The sequence below is a fragment of the Pithys albifrons genome, chromosome 15, assembly GCF_047495875.1.
Source record: "Pithys albifrons albifrons isolate INPA30051 chromosome 15, PitAlb_v1, whole genome shotgun sequence".
Classification (NCBI taxonomy): domain Eukaryota; kingdom Metazoa; phylum Chordata; class Aves; order Passeriformes; family Thamnophilidae; genus Pithys; species Pithys albifrons.
In genome coordinates, this window is record NC_092472.1 from 10,090,503 (window position 1) to 10,118,225 (window position 27,723).

General features: G+C 43.6%; 1 protein-coding gene across 1 annotated transcript in view; it reads left to right on the forward strand.

Annotated features, from left to right (window-relative positions):
• Positions 1 to 12,014: 12,014 nt before the first annotated feature.
• Positions 12,015 to 27,723, forward strand: part of ERGIC1 (endoplasmic reticulum-golgi intermediate compartment 1) — a 60,161-nt gene continuing 44,452 nt past the window's right edge. Inside the window, exon 1 of the mRNA XM_071570541.1 lies at positions 12,015 to 12,158. Within this exon, the coding sequence (XP_071426642.1) occupies positions 12,139 to 12,158 (20 nt within the window). The 5' untranslated portion in view covers positions 12,015 to 12,138. The remainder of the gene's footprint in view (positions 12,159 to 27,723) is intronic.

A 27,723-nucleotide genomic window follows, 5' to 3' on the forward strand; every position in this document is an offset into this window, starting at 1 on the left:
GCAGCTCTACACAGATTCTGCCAGATGCTCATTCACATCGACATCACTCAAAGTTAAACAGCAGTGACTGTAAATACAGCAAAATCTTTGATGCAAAATATTGTTACATTGGGAAAAAATCCCCATATAGAACTCCTGGGTTCCATCCACAGTATTTGCATTGCCTCCCTATCACAACTTAATCTCCCCCATCCTTAACTCGCTTGTTTATAACATTGAAAAAAATAATATTTAGCTTTCTGTTGTGGGCCATCTTAAGAAGTGGTGAATCTTCAGTGCCTGTGTGAAAGAGAACCAAATTAGTATTGCCTGAACAAATGAACTATTTGTATTAATGAAATAGTACCAATGGGATTCATATTATTTCATTTATGTCCTAGCTTTCTCAGCTTTTGCAGAATGCTAAAAATCAACTCTAAACTCCTTGTGTCAGGTGAAAACTGATGCTGAACATGTCATGATGCAGGTGTAAGGGAGTTTTATGGGTTTTTAGCTAAGGGAGCACACATAGTGAAGCCATAACACTGCTGAAGTTAATGGGAATACTCATAGTATATAATACAAAACAACTCCTTGTACAGCATCTCAAGAGCCTCACTGAGGCATAACTAAAATATCAAATCAAAAAGACTTCCAAACACTTCCTCAAGACAAGACTGGTAGGACAAAATTTCAGTCTACGGTACTTGAATGTATAATGAAAAATCCATTAGTGACTCACTTTTTCTAAGGATAGAAGGCAGCATACCTTATGAGTCAGCTTTCTGCTGAGAAAAAAGTCCTACCTTCAATGGAGCAGGAGCTACACTGTTGAAAAGAGCTCAATTATTAGCCATTACACGGTGGGACAGAGTGGGGAACAGGTAATGAAAAGAGCAAAAATACATGAAGGACTTAGCTCATGGAGGAGCTCTTAGCATCACAAGGCTGACCTTTAAATTCAGTGAAAAATTAGAGTTGAATCAATTCATCACCTGTCTGGAAAATTTACTGCAATTTCTCTGAAAGTCAAAGCACAGCACTGATGCTGTAGTTGCAATTCTAACAAGAGCAGGGTTAAAATAGGTAGGACTGCTTGCCACAGGTAGACGTCTGAATCAATTGGAAAAGGGATAAAAAAGGAAACAAAGGTAATAAACCCAATACACTGAACATACTAATTATCAAATTAGGATGAGTGCAAGGGATGTGAAATATTTGCTATAGTGTATGAGTCAGATAATATCTACAGATAAAGAAACAGAATCTAATACAAGAGAAAACGTGCTGAATACTGACAAAAAAAAGTTATATGGGCTCTGAAATGATTTGAGGGAAGTTACCTGCATCTCCCTGAAGAGAACTGCATGTAGTAAATGAAGGAAGTCACTCTTCTCTGAGATATGGGCTAGCAAGGTACACTTTTTTCATCTTCCACTTCAGCTCCCAAGTCCTTACTCAAGCAAAACTCCCACTGGAGTCAATTAAATCTTCTTACTAATTTGGAACAACATAACTAAGGGAAGAGAAATCCTTTCAAGTTTGCAAGCTTTTTCACACCTTTTGGCTCCCTGAAGTCATCTTCAGCAGTCAGACTATGCTTTATCTGCTCACCATACACATACACATGAGTCATGGCACCCTAGAAATAAAACAGCTAAAGAGGTCAACATTTTGGAGGTTGGCATTCTCTCTCAGATTAGTTTTACACTAGATTAATTCCATTGTCTTCAGTAAACTTCAGCGTGATTTTTGCACGGGTGAGTCAGAGCGTTTGGCCCTCCACCTGAAATAATATTATCTGTGACTCTGGAGATGCACAATTCAACTGAGCTGCTTTTTCACGCTTCCACTCCTCCTCAGGGCTTCTGCCTGGGACATGCTGCCTACACAAGGCTGTTAGGACAGAGAATGCAGCATTATGCCACTTGGCAACAGGATTTTTTCTCATGCTTTGGATAAGCTAAATTAGTTTCTTAGCTATATCAGAGATGACCCATAAATCTTACTAAGATGCTAAAACTGACTGATTTCCAGTGAGAGAATTCTCTGTCTAAATTCAATACTTCCCCTTATCTTGCTCCCCCTTACAGTTTACAATCAGTGGCTCAATCATTTTTGCCATAAACAGGAAAATGCAACAGAAAATTTTTTCCAGGCATTGCTGCTGGGAAGGAATCTTCTGTTTCAGGGGCTCACTACCAGCTTTGAACTTTTGCCCTCTCTGGGGTAACCACAGTTACTTTACCCCTTTTCCCTGCCCTGCCTCGCAGTCAAAGGGGACATGGGAACGCAATGTCACTGACGTGAACTTTACGTGGCCCCACTGGTACACGGGACTCAATGCAAGAGGTTCCTCATTTACATAAAGCTCCAGTCATGACTCATCTCTATCTTCTACAGCTCCAGCTTGTCACTGTGACGAGTCTCCGGATGGCAAGTGAACGCACTGTGTCGTTTGTCATCACACGCTCCCAACGTCGGCTCGGCTGTTCCAGCTCCTGCAGTGGGGAAACAGCAACATGTAAAATGTGCACAGAAAATTTCCCTGCAGTGTGGGAAACTTTCATGTCTGGCTTCTCGTACTTTGTTAATTGTCAAACTCACACTGTCACAAGTCAACATCTCAACTTCAAGCCTTTGCTAACTGTAGTTGAGCGTACATCAAGTGTCCATCAAATCTCTGTCCTCCTGGAGAAAGGTCTTACATTAATTAACATAATGATTTACATAATTTCCCATGCAGAAAACTAAGGCCAGAGGGCTCCCTGGTCAGAACTGCTCAGAAAAATGGCTCAGAGCTGGGAAGAGGACTGAGGGATGTGGTCCTGTACAATAAACCAGTGGTTACTCATCTGAGAACACCTCTCTCCATGTCGGCACAAAAGGCACAAGTCTACAACAGTGGGATTAGATACATGTCTGCTGTAACTCCCCTGGACAAGAGTGGATTTCAATCTTTTTAAGCTTTTAAGTTTTAGGCTTAAGGAGTTAATCTCTCTGGATAGTCTATGTTCTCCATGGAATGAGGTTAGTGCTCTGAATTGCCTCTGGAGGAAACCTTTCCCTGCACATAGGCCTGAGAAGGAATCTAGGAAAATTAGTTTCATCAGGTCAGTATTAACCTTTGTGAATGCCCTTGAAATGAAGTTTTCATTTTCCTGATGCTGTTCACACGACTGTCATTAACAAAAACTGATATGGAAAAAGGACATCAGGGAAATTCCATTGAAATAAATAGAATTGGAAAGTTGTCTCTTTTTATTTTTTTGCATAGGGTTGTTCCCATGATGATTTCAGGGAAGACAGTGTGTGAGTAAGAAGATGAGGAAGGGGCAGGGAAGCACCAAATACTTTCAGTGTACACCCTCAAATACTGAATAAAATCTGAAAATAGTTACAGTAGAATGGAAACATTTGGGACAGAGAATGGAAGAAAGTGAAACGCAAATGATGAGAGACTCATGTTTCAGTGCTGGAAAAATAATGATGAACAGGACACTCATCTTTATATGTTTGTTATACCCATACTATGAAGCCAACCAAAAGGGAAGGGGCTAAATATTGCACCAGTGAACCCAACCCAATATGCCAAGGTTTATTACCTTGGGCTCAATTCTGTGATAACCAAAACCTGTATATATAATTCAGATTGAGTACAGACCAAAGAACTTCCCTGGCCATTATAATTTTGGCAACAAATATCGCAGAATGATGAAATATGAACTTCAAGAGAACAGAATATGGATGTTTTCTAGGCCTTCTTACTCACAGAACCTTGCTGAATGACTGAAAATTGCACATCAGGCAATCACAATCTCCCCAAATCTCTGACATGTTCCCTTCAGCAGCCTCTGACTCCAGAGGTGAAAGGGTACAGACATCTCTACACCATAGGATGCACCATAGCCAAACTACATTAACATATGGCAGCTAAGATTAATGTTTGGAAGTAGCCCAGTCTCTGAGTCAGACTGATCCTTTCCGTTCATAAACTTTAAAGTGCCAGGAAAAAAGTTAAAAAGTCCAATTAAAATAAATCCTGGCTAACTCCAGGCGTATTATCACAGCATGAGGAGGGCAGGATTTTGTTGTTTTTTTCTGCAAGCAGCTCGAGCAAGAAACCTTGAAGTGGCCTCACAGGAGACAGGGTGAAAGGGGTCTTCTTTGGGGAGGGTGAAATCTGGAGACTGCTGGGCCTGGCTTCCTCTGAAGGATGAAGGAGTTTTATTGAAATGTTTATCTGTTGCTTTGTTCAAGTCATTTGGTTTAGTGATTTCTGATTTTGCACACTGTAATTCGAAATGGACCTTTCTCTTGAGCTTAATTTGTGATAGCTCAACTCCCCTGGTACATCTCCTCTTTGCTTCTGCCATAAGCTGAAACTTATCCTCACATCTAAGTTCCTGCATAAGCCTGCCTAGTACCTTCTCTCATTTGTTCCCAGTTCCCTAAATCATACCCTGCCAATGACACTTTGAAATTGCAGAGTCCATGGGATCCTGGTGAAACCAACACAAGGCTAGAGACAATGATTTCTAGCTTAATTCATTAGATGGTTAATAAAAACGCTTTATAGAAGATTTTGTGTAGCCACGCCCTGATTTCTGCAGCAGATTTTTTCACACTGACAAAACCTCCCCAATCCACTGACCATCACAGGCACTGCCAAGAGACCAAGTAAGAATGAGGAAAACACAAGTCCCATTTGCAAAAGAGGCAGCAATTAAAAAACCATATCCTCGCGATGAAAAAGATGAAAAAATAGGTATGTACCTCCTGTCTGTAATGTCCCACTGGGTTTACTCAGCTCCCTGAACACCACAGGGTATCTGGAGGAAACCACTGAGAATGCTGATATGGCAGCACAGAGGACATGCCAAAAGTAAGTCAGTGAAGTGCTACTCGACATCTTTCACACATGGCTGGCTCCAGTGGGTCCAGCGATGGGTTAGAACCTGCTCAGCCACAGCAGCACAACTGGCTGCCCCCAGTGCATGGCAGGATCTAGCAAGTCTTCCAACATAGCTTCCATTGCCTTATTTGAAAAATTCCTCCTTGTCAAGCTTTTGTTTTGGTTAACTTGTTTACTGCCTGAGGGCCTTTGTGATGACCCAGTGCTGCTGTGCCCTCACATACTCATTGCCTTGTAAAACGCTGGTTTCCATGGATTGCTGGCCACAGGATAGCATTCCCTTGTGCTAGACAGAGACCTGAGCACAGCCTAACTATTTGGGTGTCTGAGCTGGCTTCCACAGCTCATACCTAAAGAAGCCACCCATGCTGAGAAGGTCAGCCTTGATGCAACCAGCCAGGCACAGCATCCCCAGTTCCTGCTGAGCTTGTGCACTGAGTGCCCACAGAGACCGTGCCAGTGCAGCGTCTCTGGGAGAGATCCAAAATAGCACTCAGGCACCAAAGTGGAACTTCTGCAGACTGCTGGCGCCTGTACTCATGAGAGCAACCCAGGAAAGCTCTGCCTCCCCTCCTCAGCTACGTCAGATGCTGTAAGTGCCTACAGCTTCTGGGGAAAGCTTCCTTAGGCGCCACAAGGTCTGGTGCCTTTTTGTGCCCAGCTGCTCTGGGTGGGCTGAATTCTGTCATCTACTTCTTCTTGCCTAAGTCCATACAGAAATCATGTGGGGGGTTTTGCCATGAAAGTCCTAAAGACCAAATTTCCTAGGCATGCTGTATGGGACAGAAGGGAATTTAGGAGTACATAGAGGTATTTAGCATCAGTGAGTCATGAACCCCTACACCAGGATCAGGGAACTGTCAGTATCATCACTGTTTCCCAGCTAAAAACCCTAACTAGTCACTCTATTTTGACACCAGAAATCTTGTGCTCCTGGTTACACCGTGGCTCAGCTTTCAGAAGCTGGGCAGAGTACATTTTTCTCCCTTATTCACATGCCCTCAGGTTTCTCAGGGCACTCCCTGTTCAAAGGTCCAGAACTGGCTTCCAGGGCAGCACTTGGTGAGTATTTAAAGCAGAGGGGTGGCTCATCTGCCAGGCATATTTTCACAGACAAGACTAACTTAGATGTCAATGCCAAATGTGTTACTTAAACCCATAAGCAAACACTTTTTTGGTCCTCTATGAGTTTCACAGTGAGATATTCAGAGGTTCCTTTCTCCTGAGCATTTTCTACAGTGTACAGGCTACGTGCACTCAAAACCTGAGGGTCAGAGCTATTCCTCTCCAGTGTACAGGGAATTTTAGGCATTTAACTCACTTGAGAGCATTGTCCCTTTGAGAATCAGATTCTAATCCTCAACTCTCCCTTGCTGCTAATCTTAAATCTCTTTGAGATCTGGCCCTCAGTGTTCAAAGTCCTCTATCACAGGACTTCACCCTAGTTAACTGTTAACTTGCATTTGGCCATGACCTTTGGTCAGGTGTTTGCAGTTTCCTGAACTACACAGAACACTCACCGATATAGGATGCTAGGAAAGCATGAGGTAAGCCTGAGACAGGAGCTGAAACTTCCCTGTGGAGTTCCTTTCCATAGTGGAAAAAGAAATCAAACACAAAATTGTTCTGCTTGCTGTGACTTTCCCATAGCAAATTCCTTGCATCCAAATGGTGCCATAAAAAAACAGTTGAAAACAGACAAAGAAAAATGGCATTAAGACAAGGGTAAATTTTCTAGGGGTTTTAAGAGTGGCAGATTCCCCTTAGCATTGCCCAACAATGTACTTGCTCACTGTACGGGACAAGGAAGAGGCCATGTGGTTGCACAGACCTCCTTCTTCATACTCAAACGTACACATGGCAGCTGTATACAGTCCTGTGATCTATCAAATAATTAGATTATTTCTTCTGCCTAATAATATTTAGATTATTTCTTCTGTTCAATTGAACATGGAGAAGAGAGGTTGTTGTTATGTCTTCTTAAGAAAAAAGCTCAGCCACTCAATGAAGAAGGAACTTACACAGTAAATTGAGTAGATGTGAATTTAGTCTATTCTATTTTTTAAATCTGATCTCCCAAAAATAGCATAACTTATGTGATAATGATAAATACTTACTACACTTAAAGACTTAAGTTCTTTAAAGCAACTCTTCAAGCTTGCTTTTTTGTTCTCTGGAATTTGAAAAGTACTGCCAACATGTAGCTTACCAAAATCCTAAGAGGAAGGGCTGAGCTTTCATCACTGATTATACTTAGCACAGCACTTGTATTTGAATTCTTCACCTCCATGCGCATCCTGTTCCTTCAGAAAGATTTCCTCACACACTGTTATTTATATTTTTAAAATGCCTTATAACATTTTCTCTTCATTCTCTACAGTGTTTTTTCCTTTTCCTGAATGGCAGTTGTGTTCAATGCCCCATGCAGCCAGAGACACGCCCTGCAGAACACAACACATAATCAAGCACACACGCCCTGCAGAGCAATGCGCTCACTCCAATTCCCAGCCCACCCCAACACAAGCGCTACAAGCATATCCTGTGAATAAAAGCACAGGGGGAAATGTCCTGGGGTGGGCCCTGCCACACAGCATCCCCCCAAAAAAGCTGCAGTTCAACTGAGAGCAAACACAGCAGAAGTACAAGTGAATAAGCACTGCACCTTCTGTAACAGTCACTGCACATTCCCAATTGATGAACAAAGTCTAATTGACCTAAATGATGACTGTATGTACCCAGCTTTACCTTTAGCAAACAACGCTGCTCATGACCCAGTCACAGCACAGTTTTCAATGCAAGAGACGCAGCATGAGCCAGAGGCTAAAATAAAACTCAGCTGTGTGTAAGGAATCACAAACAAAACAAAAGAGGAAACATGTATGAGTGTTACAGGATATTATATTATCCAAAGCCACACTGAGCAGGTAAGGATCAAAGTTATACTTTTCTGAGAAAGACAAAGCTTTGAGATTATACAATAATAGATACACAAAATTCATAGAGTCATAGAATCAGAAAATATCCTAAACTGGAAGGGATGTACAAGGAGCTTCCAAGTCCAACCTCTGGCCCTGCACAGGACATCCCAACAATCCCACCATGTGCCTGAGAGCATTATCCAAATGCCCCTCCAGCAATGGCAGCCCTGGGAAGGCTGTTCAGTACCCAACCACTCTCTGGGGGAAGAACCTTTTCCTGATATCCAACTTAACCCTCCCCTGACACAGCTCCAGCCATCCCCTGGATCCTGTCACTGGTCACAGAGAGTAGAGTTTGATGTTGCCCTTACACTGCCCTTCGTGAGGAAGTTGTAGACAAATATGAGGTCTCCCCTCAAGTCTCCTTTTCTCCAGGATGAATTATCAATGATTAATATAAACTCTATAAGTTAATATTAACTCTATTAATGTGAAGTTAAAACTAAATAATGTATACTGTAGAAACTTAGAATATCTTAGAAACCTGAAGATGAATCATTTTACCTGTATAAACAAATTTATAACATAAACATATAGGAAGATGATTCAAACAAAGCACTTTTTGGCCACTTGTTTTTATAGTAAGGAGGTATCAGCTTTGCTGTTGTGAGGCATTAGTTAGGAATCCAGATAAAGTCATCCATGATCTGATTTATCTATAGGAAAGTGAACTGGAATGAGGAAAATATTATCTTTTTTGCATGAATTATGAACACAGAATTATGAATGAAGGGATTTGTTTGCTAATTATAGAGCTGAAGCTGATCTTACTCTGTAGTCTTTAAGTGAGTCAATTCATCCCCTTGTTTCGGTTTCTTCATTGTTAATGAGTTCTGAAAATACTGCCCTACTGATTTCAGAGTAGCAGTTTGGCTCATTTAATGATCCTAATGCAATTTAAAGAGAAACTATAGTTTTAGGTCTACTGCTCTCCGGAAAACGTTGGTGTTTGCTCACATGAAAAAGAAAGTTAACTTTTAAATCAGTTGTCAGAATCAGTTTACTCATTGCAGTTCTAATGATTTGACAACCACCTCAAATAAACCCCTTGCTTTTGGTTCCCTTTCTAACACACAACATGAGCTAAGCTGCCGCACCCAGCTGGACTGCCGACAAATTCCTGTTCTTATCTCAAGCTCGAGAGAAACCTTATGTAATTAAACAATATTGTGACGAGGGTCTTATCTCAGGGCATTAACTTCTTCTTCCCTTGGCAAGGATGTAAGTGAGCTGGACCCAACTGGAAAGTGGCTGTGAGCCCATTGCTTTCTTCAGACTTTGACCTTTTAGTGAAAAATAAAATGTCCACAATGTGAGCTCTTGCTGTGTTGTGCTCAGAAGACTCAAACATGCACGAGGCAGAACTCTTCAAGGCCACCTCCAGATCCGTCTGCTGTACAAGTGAAGAGGTTTTGTAAACCCTTCAACACTCTCTTGGCTCCTGAGAGTTGATGTCTTTGCACAGGACAGTTAATACCAGCTAATGATGTCGGGGCCTTGCCAGAAGTTCAATGAGCACTCAGTTGTGTAACTCTAACTTGATAGGCACTGTTTGTTTTGGTTTTTTCCACCACAGATAGTACCCGCTGGCTATGCCAATGCAATTGGTTGACCTCATGAGAAATGAGAATTGTCTCATTAATTTTAGTGGGTTGTCCAGTTTTGGAGCACAATGCAAAGTGCTGCAGGATTAATGGCTGATCTGTGAGCAATCTGCTGAATATGCTTGCACAATGCATATGGACAATTTAGGTGTCTGAGATAAAATAAAAAGAGAATTAGCTATTTTTATCTATTCCCTGGGGGCTTCTGAGTGGTTATACCGTGTTATCTCATACTAGTGATTCCTCCAGTTTAGTTTTTAATATTCCCAGCAGGAGTTATTATCTCTTCCTTTGAAAGACTATGGCATTGATTAACAACTCTGACTCTTTGGCAGTTTTTCTCTGCTTGTTTTGATCTGAATTTCCTTTTTTATCCAGGTATGTGCCTAGTTTCTGGGTGAAACTGAAAAATGGAAAGATGTGCATCTCTAAGTAAAGAGACAGCAGAAGGAAGAGGAAGAAAGCTGCAGAATCAATTAGAAATGCAGCATGTTGCACACAGCACATTTAGATTGCTGTCATTTCCCTCTGTCTTTTGTCAGGCTTTTAGACTTAAAAAGCAAGAGTAGCTGTATTTTGTTCCTGCACTGCAATCTAACATGCACTGTATGTGAGTGACAGCAATTCTGAATACAGCATGGTCACATTACCTGCAGAAAAAGTCCCCAATGGATGCTATTAGCTGGCAACACTGTTATGGGAAGGCCCTGGGGCGATGCATGAAGCATTGCAGGATTAGCCACGTGCATTGCACTGAACCTGGCAGGGATGCAAGAAAAAAGCATTCAGACAAAATGGCAGGACTGAGATTTCTCACCTAATAAATGGGGAGCTTTTTCTTATTTTAATCCCATGCATCCAATAAAATTGCAAAAAAGATTTTCAACAGCAAGTGAGAGCCATGCTGGCATCAAAGGAGCTCATAGAATCATAGAATGGTCTGGATTAGAAAGGACCTTAAAGACTACCTTGTTCCACCCCCCTGCCATGGGCAGGGGCACCTTCCACTAGACCAGGATGGTCCAAGCTCTGTCCCACATGGTCTTTAACACTTCCAGGGATGAGGCAGCCACAGCTTTTCTGGGCAACCTGTGCCAGGGTCTCACCACACTCACAGGAAAGAATTTCTTCCTAACATCTAATCTAGACCTCCTCTGTCACTTTGAAGCCATTCCCCCTTGTCCTGTCACTACAGGCTCTTGTAAATAGTCTCCCACCCTCTGCTGGGAAGGACACATGCAGAGGTGCAGGGATGGGTGTTCTTCCTTCCTTCATGGGCACTTGGAAGTGTGAGACTCTTCCCCTGCCTGTCACCGTGGCTTGACTCTGTCTCCAGACACAAACACAGGCTGTTATTACTGCGATGCTGAGGATGCAAAATACACTTGACAAAGCCTGAAACTCCGCATCCATGAGTGGCCACACTCCAGCCTGGGGGCCAGGGCAGTCCTGCTGGGCTGGTGGCCGCAGCCGAGTCTGCAGGCAGGGCGGGAGGGCTGCCAGGAGCCCAGTGACTGCGGGCAATGGCTGTGGACAGCAGGCACACTGAGTTGAGCCTGCTCCACCTGTGGGGGAACAGGTGCTGCACCTGTACAGGTGCTGAGGTCTGTGGGCACCGACAGGGCCCTTGGGATGCAGCAAGGGGACAGTGGGGCTGGCAAGGCATCCCGGGGGGCTCCCTATACTAAGCACTTCCCCCTGGCTTGGGCACTGGTGAGGCCACACCTCGAGTGGTGTGTCCAGTTCTGGGTCCCTCATTGCAAGGGAGACATTGAGGTGTTTGAGCATGTCCGGGAAAGGGCAATGGAGTTGGGGAAGCGTCTGGAGAGTCAGTCCTGTGAGAAGCATCTGAGGGAGCTGAGGGTGCTAAGCCTAGAGAAGAAGGGGCTCAGTGGAGACCTTCTCACTCTCTACAACTCTACAGGATAGGGGAGCCAAGTAGGGGTGGGGGAACAAGTGACAGGAGATGAAATGTCTCAAGTTGTGCTGGGAGATGTTCAGGCTGGACATCAGGAATAATTTTTTCACAGAAAGGGTTGTCAAGCATTGGCAGAGGCTGCCCAGGGAGGTGGAGTCCCCATCCCTGGAGGTGTTCAAGGAGTGACTGGACATGGCACTCAATGCTCTGGTCTGGTTGACAAGGTGGTGATGGGTCACAGGTTCGACTTGCTGAACTCAGAGGTCTTTTCCAAACTCAGCAATTTTGTGATTCTGTGATTTAATGCACAGGTTGGACCCGATGCCTCGGAGGTTTTTTCCAACCCAAACGACCCCGTGATTTCGCGCTGGCAGCGCCCGCAGGGCTGAGCAGGGCGCTCCGAGCCGCGGGCACGGCGGGGACCCCGCGAACTGCGGCGACCGCGGGCTGGGATCGGCTGCGGGCTGGGATCGGCCGCACCCCGCATCCCGCATCCCGCACCCCCCATCCCGCATCCGCACCCCCCGTCCCGCATCCCGCACCCCGCATCCCGCATTCCCCATCCCGCCGCTCCCGTAACCCGGCGGCGGAAGCCCAGCCCGGCCCGGCCGCCCAATGGGCTGGTGCAGCGCCGCGCCGGGGCCGGGGCCGGCCCCCGTCACTTCCTGGCCCTGCGGCGGCGGCGGCGGCGAGGCGAGAGCCGGGGCCGGGGGCGGCGGCGCCCGCAGCCCGCCCGCCACCAACATGCCCTTTGACTTCAGGAGGTGAGTCGCGACAGAGCCCGCCCGCCCCGCGGGCACCGGCCCGCCCGCCCCCGCCGCTCCCCGCCCGGTGGAGAGGGAGGGATGCGCGGATGCATGGATGGGTGGATGGATACATGGATGGGTGGATGCATGGATGAATGAAGCAGGTGTGGGCAGGGGAGGCTCCGTCCAACGAGCGGCTGTTGATCCACAAGAAGGTTGTGCAAGGCCGGAGGAGGGGTGTGGAGTTTGGGGCTCCCCGGGCAGGACCTTAGGGGGTGATGAATGTGCGTGTCCCACGGGGCGCTGCAGTGGGTGTCGGGGTGAAATGCAGGGACCCTTCTCCTGCCGCGCATCCTTGGGGTCCCATGGTAGCTTTGCGGGGTCACGGTGGGGCTCCCACAGCATCTTTAGAGGATCACGATGGAGGTCCCACAACAGCTTTAGTGGGTCATGGTGGAGGTCACACAGTAGCTTTAGGAGGTAATTTCTTATTGTGGGGCTCCCACAGGACCTTTCTGAGGTCACAGTAGGGGACCCACTGCAGCTTTAGGGGGTCATTCTGTATCATGAAGTTTCCACTGTGTGTGGAAAGTAGCACCATGTGCCTGATGGCTGGAACCAGCATTGGCGCCTCCACCTTTGGTTTTGGCATCTTGAGTAGGTGAGTTGTAGGATTTGGCTTTTCGATGGGGCTGCTGCATCCCCTGGATCATTGCAGGTAGTGTCAGGTACCAAAGCAGAAGTGAAACAGACACCTCTGACTTAAATTGAGCTGAAATAGCAACTGCGGGGTCATTTTCTTTTCGAGCAGTTCTTGAACCAACAATCTGTAACTTTCCAAGTTCAGAGGTGCCATGGGGAAGATGCACAGATGAGTTTTCTGATGTAGATTTTAATAGAGCATTAGTATTACAAAAAAACCCAAACATGCATCTTTGGGAATATACAGTTGTTGCCTACAGTCCTTTCCATGTAGGATCATCATGACCCGTACATGTGATCCCTTTGAGATGGCAGGGGGAAATGGTGATTATGCAGGTTTTTAGTTCTCCCAAATGAAAGCTGTGTGTTTTATTTTTGCTGTAATTCTAAACCAGGCCTCTCATTTATACAGGCTGACAGGATCTTGTGTGATCCATGGGGCACTGTTGAACATGGAGGCAGTTGCTTCTGAATGAGAACTTGTTGAAGCTGGAAACAGCATCTGCTGGATCATGTGGGATCTGGGGCCCAGAGCCTCGTTTCTGCTTTTGTTTAAAATTTGATAGAAAAGTTCTACTCAGCTTTGGAGACATTCTGCCAGCTGCGGATCCTATTGCCATCTGTTTTCAGACTTGTAAAATACATGAACTATAAGGGATCCTGGGTTGTGGCTGTCACTTCGTAATAGCACATAAAGCAAATGTTACTTCTGATGTCTTTGAAAATGTAATTTTTGTTGGGTCTCAGAATATGCATGTGGAAACACTGGCTCACCGAGAGCATAATCATCTTAAGAGACAGCACTAGTGCTTCACTTTGGAATGGAACAAAGACATTAAGTAAAGGCTAAATTGTAGGGTTTGTTTTAATGAGTTACAAAAACAGAGGCATGGTTGAGATCTGCATTTTAAAGATTCACAATTGCAACTAACTTCTTTGTCATTCAGATTGGAGGATTAGAAACAGACACTTCAAAGCTCTTTCTCAAATAACGTAAGCTTGCTGAAGAGTTCAGCTATTCTGCAAAGATGAATTTTTAAAAGGCTGTCATTGATAACAGGAATTTTATATTTAAAGTACAGAGAAACTAATGTCACATGCAACAAACCACTTTCCTGTTTTAGAAGCATGAACAGAGTTCAGGACCAAAATGTTGTAAAGGTTAGAGCCCTTTTTAGCTGTTGTGGGTTTCGTTCATTGTGGAGTCAGTGGAACAAAATCTGCTGAGGCTGGAAAATTTTACTGTTGTAGGTGAAGTGTGATGTGTATGTTTAAAAAAAAAAGCACAGGTACTTCCTGTCAACTCTGTAATGTACAGTACAGTGCTCTTAGAGAAATAAGGTTACCACCTTGGGTGAATTTCTGAATGAAGAGGTGATGCTTTTCATTATGTGAAATGGAAAGATTTTCTCTCAGAGACTTCAGCTGGATGTTCTCTGCAGGCACAGTTTGGCACCCTGCGTTTAGCACACGCTTTGGAGTGGGTGCTAAGCCTGTGTATGATCAGAGGATTGAATTCTTAAACAACTTGTAGAAGTGCCCCTACACATCTTCTAGAGTCCAAAATCCAGAGGTTCTAAGTGGAAAGGAGTTGTGTTCTTCTGGAGGCCACAGATTTCACAGGTCTGTGTTGCTAATGCAACTGAAGGAGACACTGTCCTTAACTGCTCTGCCAGGGCGTTTAGGAAGGCAAGGTCTGTACTCAGAGCTTCTGTTTTTGATGTTTTAGAGTGGCAGGATATTGACAGCTGACATTAGGTGTGGAGAGGGGCATAGTGGACCAGATACAAGTTTGAGCCTCAAGCTCTATTTCCACACAAAGAGCCCATAATCAAATATGTCCTTATTCTTCACCAACTAAAAGGCAAAGAAAGTCTTTCCATCCATGGGACTAAATCTCCTTTCTCTCCCATAGAATTATGGGTTCATATCTGGCCTTACTGAAGAACCCAAAGTGCTTAAACATCTTTCTTGGAAGTTGTCTCCATCTGTCAGTCTGAGCCGTGTTGGTTCATGTCATGGTTCCATATTGGAAGTAGCTTGTTGGAAGTAGCTTGTTTTGTTACTTGTAATTTTTTATACTATTTTTTTCCCTGTAAGACTTTTGTTTTCTTGACATGTTGGTGGTTCCCTTTGCTAATACCAAATGCGTTTAATTCATAAATAAAACAATAGTTTCACAGTAATGACATGTAAATAATAATCCTTCTGTCTCAAGTATCTTTAGAGTTTTCGTAATACTTAGTACTTACCTAATGCTTTTCATTTTTCAAAGCATTTCATTCACACTAGTCTCTCCAGTCCTGCTGTGATGTTGGTATGGAACCAAGTTTTCAGATTCCAGATTGGAGCCCTCGGTGCACGTCTGTTCTGTGCATGTCACAAGCCACCAGCCCTCCTACAGAGCTCCTAAATCAGTTTGTACTTCTGGAAGGCCTGGTTATTTCCTTTCTATTTTTTAAGCTCATTTGTCTGAAAGAGGCAGACAGATTTTTCCTTGTTTCCCGTCCCCACGTTCCTTAGAACCTGTATCAGCAAAGCAGCTTCCTACCTATTTTCTGAGGGATTTTGAGTTATCTCACTGGAGCTGTAAGGGTATTTCCCACTCAAGCCTTTAACGCTCTGTGTCAGCTGCACACTTGCAGCATCTGAGGTTGGTTAACATCATAATTAGATTAAACTGTAAGCTTGGGTCATCTTGAGTGGTGATTGTGGGCCAGGTTTCTCACATGTTGTGTGATCCAGGTAGCAGGAGGCTGAGCTGATTCTGGGTCTTCAGACTGCTCTGCTGTTGAGAATTACATAAAAATGAGGATGAAAGATGTAAAAATAAGTTACTCCTTTATAATCGATATGGACATGGTAGAAAAATGGCTGCAAGTTCTTTTGACTCTGGTGGCTTTTCTTTGCACCTGCTTATTTGCATGAGTTACTGATGAGTTTGTAAGATACTGAAACTTCTGAACTATTTTGGTAACTTTAGTTGGTTAGGCTGAGAAAAACTAAAATAGACCACTCTGAAATCAAGTTTTTGTTCTAATTCTGGGTAATTCTCAGTTGTGCCCTGGCCATCTGTTTGGCAGAGAGTGGCAAATATCTGTGAGTCCTTATTTTTGTATTTAACTGAGAAATTCACAATTCATTTCCCACAATTAATCACTGTGATGTTTTCATTAAGGATTTTGTTTTGGTTGATTGGTTGGTTTTGGGTTTGTTTTGTTTTTTTCAGTGTGATAACCTGTATGAAGAAACAGTATGTTATACCCAGATTTTGGATGTCATGGGGAAGGAGCCAGGCTTAGAAAGAATTTCAATTCAAATGCTGGTTTAGTGTGGAAGGCAAAGACTCTTATTCCATCTGCACAGTACAATATTCCCTCACTGTCAACTGTTCGTTGGCACATCTATGATAAATCATATTTTAATGTGGGTATTCTGATTCAGATATACAGAACATTTTTATTGTTTTGGGACACAGGCAGGTCTTTGCTTCAGTTCCAGAATGTCTTTTTTTAAATCCATTTGTTCAGTTGTAACTGAAGCTGGCACACTTCCAACCTTATTTTAGGAGAGGGCATATATTTGGTTTTAAATGAGACCTAGGAGTTGTGATGGTGATAGGCAAAGTGATGCTCAGACATCTCACCTGGAACAAGTGTGAAATCAATTCCTGATCAAATTAATGAGGACAAACCAGTAGATTGAAAGTGATTTTGAGTCTGAGGAGAAAAATCTTTTCTGAACCATGCAATCCCATGGACAACTTCTCATTCACTTCTGAGCTTAAGAAAAATAACTTAGTTTAGTCTTCAGGCTTCAGAAAAGAAGAAACAAAGCTGACTTTCATGATCCTATCATTTTCTTTTTGACAGTTTTGTGAGGGTCACAACTGAAAATCTTTCTGTAGCCCCTCAAATCTCCCTTCAGCTTGTCTGGGATTTGTTTGCCTTGTGTTTGAACATTTGCCAGTGGTGACTACGTGATGCCTTGGCACTGCCTAATAGATGTCAAATGTCAGTGTTTGCTCAGGAATTTTTTCATTTTGCAGTGTGAGCCAGTGTTGGATCCTGGTGCTCCGTGCTCGGTGCACCTGCTGGCACCTTCCCAGCACCTCCCTTGAGTGGCTGCATCAACACACACTCCCTCATTTGGCAAAACTACTTGCTGAATTTACTTTAGAGGAGAGGCACCATGAGCTCATTTGTTAGCAGGTGCACCGTGGTGATAGCAGCAGGTAGGTGTGTTCTTGGCTGACACAGAGTGGGGAGGATGAGAGAGAAGAACTAACAGCTCAGACTGGCTGGTGTGGCATCTCCTGATCTGATGGATTGTGCTACTGGTTTGTGCAAGCAGTGGCACATCAGGCAGGGGCTGTGTGTGCCCTGTGCTGAGCTGTGCAGGGTCACTGTCGCAGGCACAGGCATTGCCACTTGTACAATGATTTGGTTCACGGTCTTAAATCCTGTGTGTGGTGGAGCTGGTGGGCAGCACCTCCTAAATCAGTGTCTACACCTGTAATATTGGCTGTAGCACAGCTCTGTGTTGGGTAGTTGCCTTTCTACACTCTGCAGGACCTACATGTCCTCTCTGACTCCTGCAGCAATATCTGAGTTTTCCAAAGTGAATTTCATCCTGAACTGCAGCCACATCTGGAGACCAAGTTCCAGTTCACGTTGTGTAATGTCCCTGGTAAACAACCCTTCCAAGTGGTGTTGCTGCCACCTTACGTAATTACCAAAGTGGTTTTGGTGCCAGGCAGTACCATGACTAACTTTGTTTCAACAATAGCCCTTTGAGGGCACCTGAGAAATTAATTCTGCAGTCACAGCAGTCAGATGGGCAAGCAGAGCTGTACAGACAGAGTCTATTGATGTTTGTGCCACAAATAGCTGATTATACATAGAGTGCACGTATGTAGATACTTCTTCCTAAGTCTCCCTAATGCATCATTTATCCTAAAATATAGTTGGAGTAGAGATTTTTTCCTGAGTAAGTGTGGAAACATTAGTCTATCTTTGTAGGAAAGTTCTGTATTGTTCCTTCTGAGCTTTTTACTGTCCTCCGTTGTTCAGTCCTTGGTGACACAGATGCTTTCTTCATGCCATCATAGTTCATTGCTGTGAAAATGTCTGAATCACACTGTAAACAGAGCTGAAGCAATACCCCCAGCGTGGACTGGGCGGCTGTGGATGTTGTTGAGCTTGTATTTTGAAGAGTGCTTGTGTATTTTTTAGGCATGTAATTCAAATGGTGGAGGTGGTGAGAAAAGAATAGTCTTGCAATGAACGAAGAAATAGTGGAATGGTCTTGTTTTTTTTGTCTTCTATCCAAGCACAAGCCCTGAAGTGTTGTCTAGGTATTCCTGTACAGAGCCAACTGCTCTCAAAATGGAAAATTTGTTCTGCCAAAACATTAACCACAGTCTTGCCACAACCTACAGAATCTGTCTTAAACTGAAATGTTTTGAGTGTTTTAGTAGTAATCATGGCAAGACACACACACAAGACTAGTTTGTGTGACAGTGTGATTTGCTGCATTTGAATTGTGTGTGTTTGGATCTTTGCTTTGCTGTTGGGTTTTTTAAGGATATTTCCAAATCAGATGTATTTAGTTTCATTCAGAAAAGCCAGAAAGATTTGCATTTAATAGAAGAGCCTTCAAAATGCCCTATTAGTGTGTGTAGGTAAGTATTACTGCTGACAGGATTTCAGGAGGTCCTGGCTGCTTAGTGTTTATTTAACAATCATATCCTAAAGCAGATCATTTGGCTTCCAAATTGCTGTCCATCGCCAGTCCCTGTCTGAGCCTCAGTTGCTGATTTGTTTCTAGGGAACCTTCCTGTGCTGGCTCACTCTACAGAGCAGTGGTTGAACAGTTTTCCCTTGGCCTGGTCCAGCATGAGATTGTGAGCCTGGATAATGTCTAGGAGTTTTCCTTATTGATCTAGAGAATTCTCTGCTGTGCAGTAGGATATGGATTGGTCTGTGCACTTTTGAGGGAAGCTTTATGAATATGGAGCCATTTCCTTCACACATCGCTTGCCTTCTTTTTTCCTTCCCCAGATGGCATATTCATGCTCTTTTATATCAATCTCTGGTTTTTGTGCTGAGCAAGTGCAGCTGGGACTTAAAGCAGAAAGTAGCTTCCACAAATCAAATTTGCACATTTCTGATGCTAATTTTATCTTACCAGATCTTCAAAGTGTTCAGCAGTACAAGGCAGTAACAGAGTCTTACTGTTTTGTGATTCCTAGAAGCTGTGGGAAAGACTATGGTACAACTATTTTTTTTCCGTAGCTCTGCCCAGATTATGCTCCAAGTTGTGCATAGGGAATTTGTTGGAAATCACTGTCTGACTCTGAATTTTATTCAGTGTCTGCTGGAGATCAGGATCTGGTTTGTGGGGAGGGCTGAGGAGCTGGCCAGTGAGGGCAGTAGCCTGGCAGTACTGGGAACCAGCAGCTGTGGGCAGTGGGTTGTCAGGCATTGGCAGGGGCTGCCCAGGGAGGTGATGGAGTCCCCATGCCTGGAGGTGTTCAAGGAATGACTGAATGTGGCACTCAGTGCTCTGGTCTGGCTGACAAGGTGGGGATCAGGCACAGGTTGGACTCAATGACCTTGGAGGTCTTTTCCAACCTAAATGATTGTGGGATTCTGTTAATGTGGCAGGAGATAGAGGAATCCTGAGCTAGAAGGTCTCAAACTGGGTAAGGGAAAGATATTCAGGACTAGAGGGGCTCACAAAGGATGGAATGGGTGGCAGTGTGATGGTGGGAAGTGTTGTGATGTGCTGGAAAGCTGCAAGAACAAGAATCTCTGAGTCTTAAGTTTATAGTCCACTTAAGACATTCAAGTATCTGCACAATTAGTTGGTTTTTTTGAGCAGCCGTGTATGTTAATGATCTCTCTGATCTCCAGAATATGCTGCTCCCACTCAGGAGTACAATGGCTCTTGTTCACAGTCCAGAGAAGGGCTGGATCCCTTTGAATACCAGTCTCCTTACTTGAACATTTTTTCTTCATGACACTTTTCTCCTGTTTTGATGAAGCAGAGTATAATTTGTTCACTTTATTAAAAATACATTTCTCTTCCATCCTTCATTTTGGCACCTGCTTCACTGCCTAAAAGGATATAAAATGCTTGCTGGCAAGACTCCACCTTTGAGTATTTGTGATTATACTTTCCTCCTCCTCCAAATTTCATTTGAAATATGTTAGAGCCTAACATTTTATTTGGAAGGGAAAAAAAGTGATGTACCGCTTCCTGTCTTCCATTCTTCAGTGTCAACTAAAGTAGTTGCTCTCCTGGCATATTTCACCAATAGCAATTGCCGTGTGTGTTCCTGGGCAGCAGAGAGCAAGCTTAATATGCACTGAAAGAATAAACCCACAAAATTTAGAACAAGCCTGACAAAAAGGTGTTATGCAGGACAGCACAATGACTGGCAGGAGGGAGGAAACAGGAGAACCAGTTCCTTGGAACGGAATCAATTTAAATCACAGCAGAATATATGAATTTTTTGTACCCTTTTTCAGCAGCTGTTGTGGAGATTCGTAGTTTTATGTCCTTGAACTAAATGGGTTTGTTTTTCTGTCCCTGTGCAAATCCTTTGCCTTACCTAAGTAAGCAGCAGGCCAGATGACATAATGCTGCAGAGGCTGATGCCTCCGATGTTCTCTTAGCCCCTTTCCATGAGTGTCCAGTTACCCAAAGGCTGGATTATATAATTAATGACAGTCCTCCTGGCCTAACCCTGTTTTCTTGTTCTCAGTACTCCTCCTTGTTTCAGAAACTTCCTCTGTTAGTTTCATTATGTTCTTGGAATTAGAATTAAGAGGGAGGAGCCGGCTGGCAAGGAAACCTATTCCTACATTTCATTCCTGGGCTTAAAAGTGTGGAGAGCCAGCAGGTCAAAAAAAGTACTATTTGCTTTGAAAAGTGGTGTGATGTTGTGAGTGAGAAGTCAGTCACACAGAATTTGAAAACGGCAATCTTCACTTGCTTGTAGTCCAGATAAACTGGTTTATTAGCCCCTCAGCCTGCCTGTCTAGTCCTTCCCATATCAGAACTTGCTCAAAGTGGTTCAGGGTTAAACGGTTTCCGATGTAATTCTGAAGCCTTGCAAGTTTGTCTATTAAAGCTCAAGTTTTGCAGTGTGTGTTAATACACCATTGTGTGTAAATGAGGACCAGCTGATTACTTAATGATGTGTGTGTTATCTGCTGTTACGCAGGTGTTAATCTTATAAAATGTGTTAATAACTGCTCGGTATTTACAAGTATCGAGTTATTAGTCCTGCTTTGAATCTGTGTTTTCATCTCAAACTCACATTCATGGCCAGGCTTTGGTGTTTTCATATTCAGTGTTTACTTTTTGTGTGAAACTGAGATTAACAGGATCACTTATCTTACTTTCCACATGCTTCAAAGTTTGTGTCCCAATTCACAAAACCATGAATGTTGTTCATAAACGTGCTCTCCAGGCACAACCCTGTTACTGAACCAAGGTTCAGCTCTTGCAGAGCACATCCAGTTTGTTTTCCTAAGCCGCCTTCCTGCAGCTTTCCATGTACAGACCTTCAAAGAATCACAGAATATTCTGAGCTGGAAGGGACCCACAAGGTTCATTGAAGTCCAACTCCTGGCCCTGCTCAGGATGTCCCAACAATCCCACCCTGTCCCTGAGTGTGTTGTCCAATCGCTCCTTGAGCTCTGGCAGCTTTGGGTCCGTGCCCACTGCCCTGGAGAGCCTGTTCAGTGCCTGACCACCCTCTGGGGGAAGAATCTTTTCCTGATACTCAAACTAACCCTTCCCCTGACACAGCTCCTGCCGTTCCCTTGGGTGGAAGTTGGAGCATTTCTGAGTGATGCTTCATAAATTTGCAGTTTTTAATCCACATGCTTGAGGAAAGGTGGGCAGTTGTTACCAGATGCTGCTGTGCAAAATGAACAAGCAGAAGAAGAAGGATTTAATTGACTGGAACAGAAATTACGCAGTGAGTCAGCGCTGGGAGCAGAACAGAATTCAGGTCTGTTGATCCCACTGCTGCATCCCATCCCTGGGATCATAGCGTGGCTGTCCCAGAGCTGTCCTGAGCTGCTCTCTGCACATTATGTTCTCATCTCCCAGCAGACAGGAAACAGCGAAATGTCATTTAAACAAAGAATGAACAGAATGAAGGGCTCAAAATCAGTAGTTCCTATTTTCTTCCTCTGCTCCTGACTTCCTACCATTGTTTTCCCATTTGGTAAAACAGATTTCACCTGCTTTGTTGGATTGGAAAAAGAGTTGCTGCTTTTTATCTGTGCTGGATTGTAGGAGCTAGGTGTGTTCCTGCAGAGTTGTCAGAGCATGCACTTGTCTTTGTGTGGGAAGAAAAGCATCAGGAGCTAAAGAAAGGATTTCAGAATGAAATTTGGAACTAATATTTCTCCATGAAAATAGGAAAAGTAGTGCTTCCTATACATGTGTAGAGGAAGGATAAGAATAAGGCAGCTCTAATTCTTCAGTCTATTTTACGATGAATTTACTTGTGTGCAGAAATTGTTCTTTCCTTGCTAGAGCTGTGGAACAAAATTCTGGATTTTTGCCCAGTACAGGTATAGGAAGGACTAGAGGAAGCTGAAAATGCAGAGGGAATTGGAACTCACTGCTTTTTTAGAATAAAGTTAGAGTGATTTTACTTAAAATGATATGCTGTTCTTGATGTTTCCCCAGTTAAAGCCCATCCTTTCCTAGTTCAGAGACTTGCTCCAAACTGCTGGTCAGACCAGGTCTGACTTCTTCTTGTAGCAGCTTTCAAGCACATGGAGTACGAAATCCAGCCCACAGCATTGCCGAGCAGCCTCTCTCACCTGCCCAGCTGTCTGCTCATTCCTCTCATGTCTCTCTGGAATTTTGTGATGTCCAACCCCTCTCAGGGTCACCAGTCAGGGGAGAGTTGTGTCTCATTTGTTCCTTTATCATTCTTGTTCCAGATACCAGCTGTTCTCTAAGTCACTGTTCTGATTATTTTACATATTCTGTTTGGCACATGGAATAGGGTAACTGTTCTTTCAGGCCATCTCTGCATATCCCAGGAATCAGCCTGCTGTTTCACTGCTGAATAAAATCAGTTTGCCAAGTAAAGAGGTTAATCTTTTTGTCTCTGGTCCTGGGCACAGTAGTTCTAGGTATGGTTTTAACAACTGTGAGCAATAAAATCCCTTCAACTACTTCAAACAGATGTCTGGGATTTTATTTTTATTTTTTAAGTAAAAATGGTATTTTTTTAATCAAAAGAACACCATGTGTGCAAACCAGACTCAGCTGTGTTGTTTGTTCTACCTATACATTTCCTTCAGCTTAAACAGACACATTGAAAACTAAATTGATGGGCTTACATTTTACCCTTTATGCAGAAGTGCTTTTCAGGATCTTACCACAAGTGTCTGCTGTGCTTTATAGGAAGGAACAAAGCCAGAAAATATGCTCTGTTAGAGGTACCTGCCTGCGTTCGGTGGAGTGAGGGTGTATGTATAAGTCTGCTTGGTTTTATTTAGAGCTAAATGTCCTCTGAAGAGGTTAAAAGCCACCTGAGTGCCTGATGGCTTGTGCTCTTCAGCTGGTGTGGTTGGGCACCGACTGCTCGGCAGCTTTGTTGTCAAAGTGGGGATGAATTGTTCCAAAATCATTATCTGAGAGCAGTGACCCAAGGAAACAGAACAGTTGCTGCCTGTTAAACAACTTTGAAGCTCTTAGCTAAGGGATTTGATTTTTGTTTTGAAATCTTTTATTCTTCAAGTAGCATTGAAGTGTTCTCTATTCTAGTTTCTCTTAGTTCTTTCTAGCACATTGTAATCGATTGATATGCTTCAATTTAGGAAGTGAGAGAGATAAAGTCCTGGGGTAGGAATTTCAGGGACCACAGTGGGTCATCTGGTCCCACCTTTCTGCTCAAGCAGGGTCATCCCAGAGCACATGGCACAGGACCATGTCCAGATGGTTCTGGAATATCCCCAGTGAAGGGGACTCCACACCCTCTCTGGACAGTCTGTTCCAGTGCTCAGTCCTTGCACATGAACAAGTTCTTCCTCATGTTCATGTGGAACTTTCTATGCATCAATTTCTTCCCGTTGTCTCTTGTCCCATTGCTGGGCATGCCCGAGCAGAGCCTGGTCCATCCTGACCCCTCCCTGCAGACACTGACAGACATGGATGAGGTTCCCTCTCACCCATCTCTTCTCAAGGCTGAACAGTCACAGCTCCCCTGGCCTTTCCTTGTAAGGGAGATGCTCCAGTCCCTTCAGCATCTCCGCAGCCTCCCTTGTACCCACTCCAGGAGGTCCATGTCTCCCTTCTTAGTCTAGTAGAGCGTCTGGTTTACTTCATATTTGTGTTGTGGAGGATGGGGAGTGTTTCAGTGGGTGATCACAGGCCCACTGTACCTCGGAGTGGTGGGGAGGGAGGTTTTCTCTTATGTACTTGGTACTTCTAATTCTTACGCTTAGGTTAAATGACCAAAGAAGGTGCCTGAGAAGTGAACAGATCACACAGACAGAAATGCTCCTTGACACTGAGCAGCATGCCTTTGGTGGGAAGGCTTCTCTAGAAATACCACTGGGGATTAAAGGAAGGGTGTTTCTGTTTGGTCTTCAGTCTCCAAGCTGAATGATCTTGCTCTGACTACTGTCAGAGCTTCCTTTTGATTCCATGATTTCACATGGAAGATAACCAGTGTGGCATCTTTAGTTTTCCCTCCACTTCTGCCTTCAGGCTACACTGATCTGGGGAGGGGGAGAAGGAAAAATTCTGAGACAGACACAGTGGATAAATTCTGATCTCCACTAAAGTATTCCTGGAGAGAGAAAATGGAGTCTGTTTGTGCATAGTCATCTTTCAATGTCAGATGGACTTAATCCAAATTACGCTTTTCATGGCTGAGTTTCTTCCTGCCTCCCATGTCTTCCCATATAAATGATAAAGTGTTTTATGCAAAGTGAACTGCTGGATTCTCAGCTCTAAGTGGTATCTGTGCTAAGAGCCTTCATAGTAGCAGGTGTTGAAGGAATCTCAGTCTGTAAACTCTGCTGTCTCTAGGGGTGCTTCTTCCAGAGGTGGTAGCAGCAGGAATGTGAGGAGACAAAGCAGTATGCTATCGTGTGCTGGGGCTGGTGGAAGACTCTTTAGAACCAACATTCCAACTCATTTCATGTGCACTTAAACGTGTTTCCTGAAGTGGAATTGAGGTTGTTCATTCACTTCTCACTTGACACCTGCCTTGGTTTCCTGAACTGCTAATGCACTTGCTCTATCATGTAATCCAGTTTAAAAACATACAGTGAAAGAAATCTGGTAGGAAGAGCTGATTGTCTGTCTTTGCATCAGATCTGTAGCTCCTGTGGGGAACCAAATAAAGAGGAGGGAACAAACCATCTCTGTTTTCTGTCTGGAATACAGCAATATAACAGAAATATTCGAGGAGGCAGGTAGGAAGTGGTAAGAGGAAGAACAGAAGTGTACAGAGTCACAAATCCCAATGTTATGCCCTTGTCTCCAGAGAAAACTAATCTCTCTCAAAGCTGAGGATGATTTGTCTCCTTAATCGCAGCTGAATAGAAATTGTTACTTGGTTTGATTCACTGATGTCTACATGAGGTAATTAGGGAGTCTGGTGTAATTTTGAGGGATGTGACCTAAAAGTGAATTTATTTAGAATGTCTGAATGGTAGATGCTCTCAGAGAAGAGAAGACACAAGATGTTTTCTAACCTGTTATCAAACAGACCTGCCTCAAGACAACTCTTATCAGAGATCAAATGGTTGTTGGCATAGGCTTGACTGTCCAAGGTTGTGATTGGCAGCTGCCTTGCTCTTTGTGTATCTTCCACTGTGCATGTAGCTTTTTTGATGTAGTTTCCATCAAAAGCAGTCTGAGATTGCTGTTTTGAATAAATTTATGTTCCCAGAAATGCAGTGCAGCATTTCTTCTATCCACCTGAAAAAGAAAACTAGTATAACAAATAGAGTGCTTCATCTTCTTTTGACAAAAAGGACTTTTTTTTTTTAAGATTGAGTTTTTTAAAGCTTAATGTGTCTGCATGGGCTACCTCTGTGTCACTACATTTCTTGGACGTGGCAAGTACAGCGTGTTATGGTAGAAATTCTCTCTTCCACGTTGTAACTCCGTTTACTGGTGAGTGTGTAATGAGTGGACTTTGTAAGGAACAGGCGAGTTCTTTGTTAGGTTAGTCAGGAATTGGCGTGTGTGTGGAGAAAAAGTGACCTCATGCCTTCTCGAATTCTTGGTATTTGAGGTCTGCAGCCATACTCTGATCGCCTTTTCTTCGGTTTGCAAGAAGGACTCGACAAATGGAGAAAACCAGAAGCAATATTTTGCTCAAATTTGTCTCCAGTTTGCAGCTACTTGCTGTTGAACCGGAGAGGGGGATTACCAGCATATGAGCAGAAGGGTAAACAAGTTTGGGAAACTGCTTTAACTGGCTTGTATTCCCCTGTGGAGCGGCAAGGAAACAGTTCTTGCATGAAATAGTTCCTCAAAGACCAGGTTAATCTTGTTTCACTTTGTGGAGCAGAAAGCTTGGCATACAGATGCAGTGTTGGCTGCTGTGCCAGGTCTGAGGTTGCTTTCTTGGTGCACAAAAGGGTGAGGGGCTTTAGAGACAGTTTTGTTTTCAAAAAGGCTGTGAAAAGGCAGACTTGTTCCAGGTTTCTGATTTGGGCACCTACCTTGGGAGTGAATTAACCTGCATGGCAGATACATCAATACTGTGTGAGAAAGGAGAATCTCCACAGAAGTCTGAGTGGTACAGCCCAAATCAGTGCCCCACAGCCTCCCACTCAAGGGCTGATGCCACTAAAGAGGGGTTGTTATTTCTTTGCTTTGTGCTGTGATTTAAACTTGAGCCCTTGACCAAGGGCTTTTGTTGATCCAGGAAACCATCTCAGGTTGGGAAGGTGTATTTTTCTTCATTTTTTTGAGAGGCATCTGATAGATTGTGATGGAGATGTTGCTCCCTCTTCTTAATTAATGAGTGTTTGTGCAGCACTGGGTCTCCAACATGCTGCATGTTGGCACACAAACACTGGCTCCACAGTCCTTCAAATGTCTTTCTGCAGTAACAACATAGTCTCTGTAGTGCTTTCAAAGTTAACTTTTCTGTTTTTGATAATTCCCCCTTTGTGTAATTTCATCACATTTGCTGTAGAACTGCCAGTTATTTGGTTAACTTAATAGTGAAGTTCTGTTTCTGTTCCTCCAAGTTGTTCCTTGAAGTGAAGTTATTTGTTTGTGAAAGAAATTCATTCAGCAGCACCAGCTTGTCTCTTTTTTCAGAGATCTCAAAGCTACTGATGTGTAATAGAATGAAGGTAGTTGTTCACTCTACACAGGACTTGTTACTGAGAGTGAGTAATGTCACCAGGAATTAGTCACCTCAACTTCGAGTGTGGTATCTGCTGAAAAATAGATGCCACTTCTAGAAGCTGGTTAATATGGGAGGTGGAGAATCAAGTATTGTTTCAACATCCACATTCTTCTGTGTGAATCACAGCCATGGACCCTTTGCTGCTGAGACAAGATGACATGATGGATTTACACCACCATTGACCTGCTAAAGGTGGAATGTCAGTCATGATACTGATTGTTTTTTAATTTTTTTTGAATCATCTTTGACATGAAAAATATAATTTGCTGTAATGGATGCTCATGTCCTCTTAACTTTCAGGGCATGCTGCAGAAGTACCTATGATAGAGCCAGTATGCTTCAAAAAGGCTAATGTTTAAATATTCAGTTCTTCTGGGGTAAAACATAATCTGCCTGAAGAACAAAAGCATTTTTCCTCTGTCTCTGAGCATTAAAGCTAAATTTCTGAATCATCTG